Here is a 6,972-nt window from a genome sequence, read left to right on the forward strand (position 1 = left end):
AAAAAAAGTGTGGTGCAACTTTTTATAACTTTGATAGTTACAAAGCTAAAATATCCTGGTTATCATAGTGTTTGCACCCATATACATACACCACCCCAAATCTGCTTCATAAGTTTGGTCCTGCCAGCTCCAACGCTGTGGGTCGAGTTCTCAAACAAAAGCATTCCTATACTTAATGTTTGACTAATAATGCATTTTTAACTATTACAGGGCATTATTGGTAGCGTATCTTCCATAAGCGGAGATTCTACTATCATTGTGAAAGGCCTACATCAAATTAACCTCCTTTGCTACGACTGGATTGGTAGAAACCTGTATTTTACTAATGGAAATGGTAACATTGGAGTGTGTACTAGAGAGGGGATGTTTTGTACAGAAGTACTTGATACCAAAGTCTTCCATCTGAGCAGTTTCACTTTATCACCACTAGAGGGGTAAAGTATTAAACTTCAATATTCATTTCATTAAACTTTATTTTGCTATGAGTCCATACTCACCCACTGATCTTAGAATTTTATTTATAATATTCCTTTAAATATCTGAAATTATTATTATTTATTAATTATTTTCCTTCTGTGTTTTTTGGGTATTTTACTTGTGTTTAACTGAATCTTTTTGGGGACACATGCAACTTTATGGTTTTCTTCCTAAAATTATTGCATACAAAAACTTACTCTTGATGTAAACTTGACACTAGTGTCGGCTACAGTACAGAACCTGTAAAGTTCATAGGTGAAAAGTCAGTTGCTCCACTATTGTAGGAAAAAAGACAACTGTACATGAAGCTCACCTTGTATTAAAAGTTCACCCCCATACTATTACAGAGCATGCTTTGTACAATAGCTTAATATTAATTTACTTTTCTCGAAGGTAGTTACAAATATTACTTTGTTTTTGGAACTGCCTTCAGATCTTCCTAAACTTTCTTCTAGGATGATGTTTTGGAGTGTTTCGAGCTCGCTAGCTGAAAGTGGTACTGGAATGATATCTCGGGGTAACATGGATGGATCTCTAACTTTGGTACTCGTGACTAAAGTTCACTGGCCTGCTTCTTTGACAGTTGACCACATTCTCAAACAAATCTTCTGGGCTGATGTGAAAATGAACATGATTGAGGCTTCAGATTTTGATGGAAAGAACAGGTTTAGTACCTTTTCAGTCTTTGATCTTGTTGCTTACTTCCAATATAAATATAAGTTTTGTTTTTGGAAACTCAAGTACTTGATCCACTAATTACTTGACTAAAACTAGTTCTTTAAAGCGTATCGTTTGATAGTCAACTTCACATAATCGTTAACCTATAATTAATGTTTGGTAATTGTGTTGGAATCTGAAGTGATACTTCTATGATTGTGCACTTGTAAGTTACCGTAGTACCATCATGGGACATGTTTTGTAATTATTAAATTATATTTGTTTTCTCATACGTGTTCTTATTTAGGCACAAGGTTATCCAGGAAGGTGTTCACTACCCATTCAGTATTGCCTTGTTTGAAGACTATCTTTTCTGGACAGACTGGGGTACAGATTCCATCCTGAGGTGTAACAAGTTCTCAGGAAACTCAAAATTCGTAGTTCATCGAGGAGATGTTAAAGCAGAAGTTATGACTGTTGTTCATTCTGTCAGACAGCCAGAGGGTTAGTACATATACAGTCTATTTAATTTCTTTACTTCAGTGTATAGAACATGTATTCATGCTAGAAACAACTTTAATGTCAAATCATAATTGTCTTTAATAAATGTTCTTGAAACTGTAATTAAAAAAAACAACTGTTTTGGTGTTTGTTTCTAGTGTTAACATGTCCCATCTGTTTTTATACCAAAAAGTTTTAATACTTGCTCACAAAAATTAAGTTTTAAAATTCTTAACTTCATTAAAGTCTTTAGTTTGTGGAATATATCTGTACACACGATTTTTTAAAAAAAATTGAATTGAGTACTTAACATTCCATAATATTTAACTTTTTGTAACATTAATTCTATTGTAGCACTGAATTATTTTTAAGACATTCTTGTTTGGTTTCTATCTTATTTATCTTCTTTCAGGTCCCAATCCATGTGAAGGAGCACCTTGTCAGCAACTATGTTTACTGGTTCCTGGTGCTTATACTTGCCACTGTACGTCTGGATTCTACCTGGCAAATGATTCAAGTTCTTGCCTACCAAGATGTGTGTGGTTTAAATATTTCGTTCTTATTCTGGTGTATTAAATATCTTGATGATCAGTACCTGAAATTAAACTTGAATTTATTCTTGCTTCACGTATCATCAAAATTAATTTTCTAATGTGTTTTCGACAAAAACTAAATAGTACTCGAATCTTGCTAGAATAACCCTAATTTTATCTTATTGTAGTTGATAAAATTATCTGATCCTATTCTCAAATGGTCTCTATAGATTACCTTCTCTTTATTTTAGATGTAGTTACAGAAGTGTTAACAGAGCCACCTAGTGCCACTACTTGTAAACCTTCATATTGTCTTAATGGTGGAGAATGTGTCCTTATCAAAAAGGAACCAAAGTGCAGGTACGAAGTGTTCTTAATTGTTAAACTATTATCTTGGCTTGCACTTAAGCAATCCATCCTTTCTACTCTGATCTTTGACTTGTATAACTATCTTGGCTTGCACTTAAGCAGTCCATCCTTTCTACTCTGATCTTTGACTTGTATAACTATTATCTTGGCTTGCACTTAAGCAGTCCATCCTTTCTACTCTGATCTTTGACTTGTATAACTATTATCTTGGCTTGCACTTAAGCAATCCATCCTTTCTACTCTGATCTTTGACTTGTATTTGTAAGTTACCACTCGGAGTAAATTGGCAAGAAAATCCAATCTAAAACAAGTTTAAGATGTGGTGTTTATGCCATTTTAAAATTTGGCAAAGAATGATTATAAACTATACACAAGACATTTATCAGAAGTGGTGTATAATTTTTACAAGCTAGAAAAGTGTTTTAGATGCTTTAGAGTTTTTCTGTGTAACATTGTGCAGTCTGCGATGAATATGACCAAATGTAGTATGTTTTGGAATTCTTTTATAATATTTTCCTGGTTCTTAAATCCTTTAGGGATGAGATTAATAACTTAATGTTTTTAGTATTGGATCTACTAGATGTGTAATGTGTTAAGACAAATTAAAAATTTAACTTTTTTTCTTTAATTACTTTGAAAACACTAAGATTTGAAGTCGTGTTCTCGTACTAAATCCTTTTTTCTTTCTCTTTTTATACAGATGTCCAGTTTTGTTTCATGGTTCTCATTGTGAACACTTGCAACAATCTGTAAAGGTTGGAAACAAAGATTACAGCTGGGTGGCTGGAGTTGTGCTGGGGTTCTTCTTCATAGTGTTAGTTCTTGTCCTATCGGTTCTACTTCGTCAAAAGCACAAGTAAGATGACTCTCGCACGTTAATTATTAATAAATTAACAGTGTCTCTGGCTTTTCAGCTGTAAAATCCACAAAACAAGTGTGGCAAACTCTTGAGATGCAGTCGGTTAGGATTTGACTAGTTGTTTGAGAGAACTTGCAAAAACTTTTTTAGGTTAAACATTAATCATAACTTTTTTTCCTTTCCTTTGCTTTTTTCCAACCTTCAAGTAAGCTAGTATTTTAACCCTATTTGATCCCATGTAATAAGCCAATTAAAACTAATCCATTTACATGTAGTAATGTGGTAATGAATCTGTCAAGATAACTAAATTTTTAGTGCTACTTATAAAGTATTCTTTGATCGTAGTTTTAGGAAATGTGGATCAGTTTTTTTGTGGGAAAACTCTTGTCTTGTCTTGTTTATTACTGGTAATATTTGGGGCTCCAACTAGTTTTCTGGTTGAGTACTAACGGAGAATAACTAACACTAGAAAGTCAATGTTTAAGAAACCTTTGTAATTATAAGTATTCAGTTGAGCTCAGTGCTGGATGCAAAACTTGGAACAACCTACCAAAAACGGGATGAACAGGCTATTGCATCAACTAATGAAAAACCAACTAAATTGGAGCTTCCAACTAGTACTAATCTGAACAACTCCGGGTCTGAATATCTTTCTATGGAGCCCACCAATGTCTCTAACAGATGCATGACAAGAGCTATCCACTTTTAAACTTTAGGGGAGTTTGTTTTTTTTAACTAAGTAGAACAAGAATTGATTTCTTCTTCTGGCCATGATTTGAAAAGGCAAAAGGACTATCTAAATATCATTGGAACTTCAGTCTTGTCCAGTTTGCAAATTTTCATAAATTGTTTAAACTGAAAGTGGCTGTCCTAAAAAAAAGTCTGCATTTGAACTTGAGGTTTGTTAATAGTTCAACTAACTAACATTAAGGTATTTATCTGTATGAAATTTGAATGTACTTGCAGTAAGAATCTTCGGGTACTTGGACATAATGTTGCTGTTGGCTTTAAAAACCCAATGTTTGGCCTAAGAAACAGTGGACGGTTAGTGTTGGATGGTGACAGTGAAGGAGCTGATGAGTACATGATGGGAAAACAGGGTGCCTACAGAGAGTCTTCGTGTTTCGGAAACAAAGGATTCAATGATGTACATAATGTGGTAAGTACTACAATTTTTTTTTTTTTTTTTTATACATGTCATGCATCGGACTAAATCTGTTTAGGAGCAACCTTTATTGAATAAACTCAATACCTTAAGGTACTTCAGTCTGAACATCTTCAGTAATAAGATTCACTGAGTTTTGGTTACATAAATTTTGTGTATTATAAAATCTAAACTATACACAAATTTCCTAATTTTGTTTAATTCAGAACTTTTACTTTGAACGTAGGAACACGTTCTTTTACCACAAGATGGCGAGTTTCGACGGTGGCCATCAAAAGAATCGGAAGATTCTGCTTTTGGTAGCGAATGTCAACCACGAGAGGGCAGTTGTGTAGACCAGACATCTCTGGATAGTCGAAAGAAAGGAGACAGATTAATTTATTTTCTCAAAAAATTATGAAATATACACTTCAAATTTCTTTTTTGAGTAACAGTTTTGTTTTTGTTTGTATTTAAATGTATAGAACACAAACAATAAATCCACACCTTTGGTGTACTGTTCGTTTATGTATTGGATATTTTAACTTGGGGAAAATGTAAAATTGTTTAACTTCATCACTAGTCTTTATGTGATAGCTGAGTCCAACGTTTAACCTTGTTATCTAGTAGAAACTACTTTGACCACTGACTTCATTAGTATTTATCGAAATTCATTTAAACTTGCTAGACATTTTCTTGTTTAATTTAAAGAACCTAGTCCCTACTCTTCTCAAAGAAGCTTAAAGTTGGTGTTTCAATATCGTAAAGTAGAACAGATTCAGAAGGGTCTGGCTTTCTTCAGTTTGAGTTAACTAGATGGTGAATATTCTTATTTCAGTCAAACTTTATAGCAGTTCTGTTAAAGATTAAATTGGATATTAAAATGTAATAAGGTAACTTGTTTCACGCGTACTTAACTTGTCTGGAATCAAGTTGACGTAGTTTTGAAACTATTTGCTGAATATACAACAAAACCTACAGAAATAAATCTATCCCACAGATATTTTCATTGTTCGTAAGATACGTGGATACATCTTAAAGTGACATTCAAATGAGGAACCAACAAAAAATAATCCCGAAGTTTATTTACACTGTCACCCGTATATAAGAGCATTCAACTACAGAACTAAAACACCTGTACACGTGCTAAGCAACAGACAGATTTGTTACCTGCACGTTGCGATGTGTAATAGAAGGTTAAATTATTACACCAATTTCGTTATTTTTTGTTTTTTTTTCTGATTAGCGGGTATTAAAAAAATAAAAAAAAATACGTGTTTTCTGTTAATCGTTGATGTTCTTAATTCCAACGACAGTATTCGAACTGTAATCGGTTTCCACCAGGTGGCGTGCACAAAATTTTCGCACATTTTAATTTTATTTTATTAATATTTCGTATCGTAGTCGTATAAATTGCTTTTGTTTTCCATTTGTTCTAATTGAGTTCTAGTTGCTGGGTTGGAATGAGCCATAAATTCTACCAGGAAAATTCTTGCTCAATCGTGTTTGCTAGAGTAAGAAACTAATATGTTTTTTGTTGGGCTGAATAATCGGGTACATTGCTAACGATAACGACCAGGAAACCAGTAAGGTAAAACATTTGACATTATTTTATGACGTCACAATAAATCTTGTTTTCACCACCTACCGGCGTAATGTCTGAACCTGAAGCGAAAGATTTAATTTTGGTAATAAAACGTTTTAGCTTCTTTGATCTTTATTATTTTGGTAATAATTTCTCGGGAATTAATTACACCGATACATTAAAATATTATTCGATTCTTGACCGCCAGGTAGTGCTTCGCATCTTAAATGCATTTTCTTGGTAATGTTTTACTCAGTTGGCTTCACTCTTTTAAAATTTCCGTCAATTCATGCGAGAGGGCGTGGGAACGATAATTTTCAGAAACGTTTCTTAAGTTTTGTTCAACTGGATTTCTTAAAGGTTGGTAAAAATATTAAACAGTTGAGCATCTTTCCATGTTTTACTAGATGTTAAAACTTTTTGTTTTGGTCCTACAATATAACTCTGAATTATACAAGTAAAGGTAGGGATGGCTAATATCAACCCTTCAGAAACAATTTAAACAAGATGGTAGGGGATGGCTAATATCAACCCTTCAAAAACAATTCAAACAAGATGGTAGGGATGACACAAATGTAATCCTTACAACATAATAGCGAAGGCACACAGTGTAGTAGAATGTTAACAGACAAAAATGGGATAAATTAAACTCAATTGTGATTGAATAGTTATATTACAATATGTTAATTATTGCTTGTACTGTAATGTAGGGATGATACACATACCATCCTTACTATCTAATTTGTATTGTTTTGGGAGGACTGATATTAGCCATCCCTTCTTTTCCTCCAAACTTTTTTTAAAGAAAGTTTTCTTTACTTGTTTGCTGGTTGTTTTTTTTTAATAC

At 33.2% G+C, this 6,972-nt stretch overlaps 1 protein-coding gene across 1 annotated transcript in view; it reads left to right on the forward strand.

Moving 5' to 3' along the window:
- The window catches only part of LOC106466755 (low-density lipoprotein receptor-related protein 2-like), a 21,974-nt gene extending 16,980 nt beyond the window's left edge, over positions 1-4,994 (forward strand). Inside the window, exons 25-32 of the mRNA XM_022394832.1 lie at positions 211-434; positions 933-1,142; positions 1,442-1,638; positions 2,048-2,170; positions 2,420-2,528; positions 3,238-3,393; positions 4,363-4,555; positions 4,788-4,994. Of these exons, the coding sequence (XP_022250540.1) occupies positions 211-434; positions 933-1,142; positions 1,442-1,638; positions 2,048-2,170; positions 2,420-2,528; positions 3,238-3,393; positions 4,363-4,555; positions 4,788-4,961 (1,386 nt within the window). The 3' untranslated portion in view covers positions 4,962-4,994. The remainder of the gene's footprint in view (positions 1-210; positions 435-932; positions 1,143-1,441; positions 1,639-2,047; positions 2,171-2,419; positions 2,529-3,237; positions 3,394-4,362; positions 4,556-4,787) is intronic.
- The last annotated feature ends 1,978 nt before the right edge of the window (positions 4,995-6,972 follow it).

This window comes from Limulus polyphemus, unplaced genomic scaffold, assembly GCF_000517525.1.
Source record: "Limulus polyphemus unplaced genomic scaffold, Limulus_polyphemus-2.1.2 Scaffold2372, whole genome shotgun sequence".
NCBI classification, from domain to species: Eukaryota; Metazoa; Arthropoda; class Merostomata; order Xiphosura; family Limulidae; genus Limulus; species Limulus polyphemus.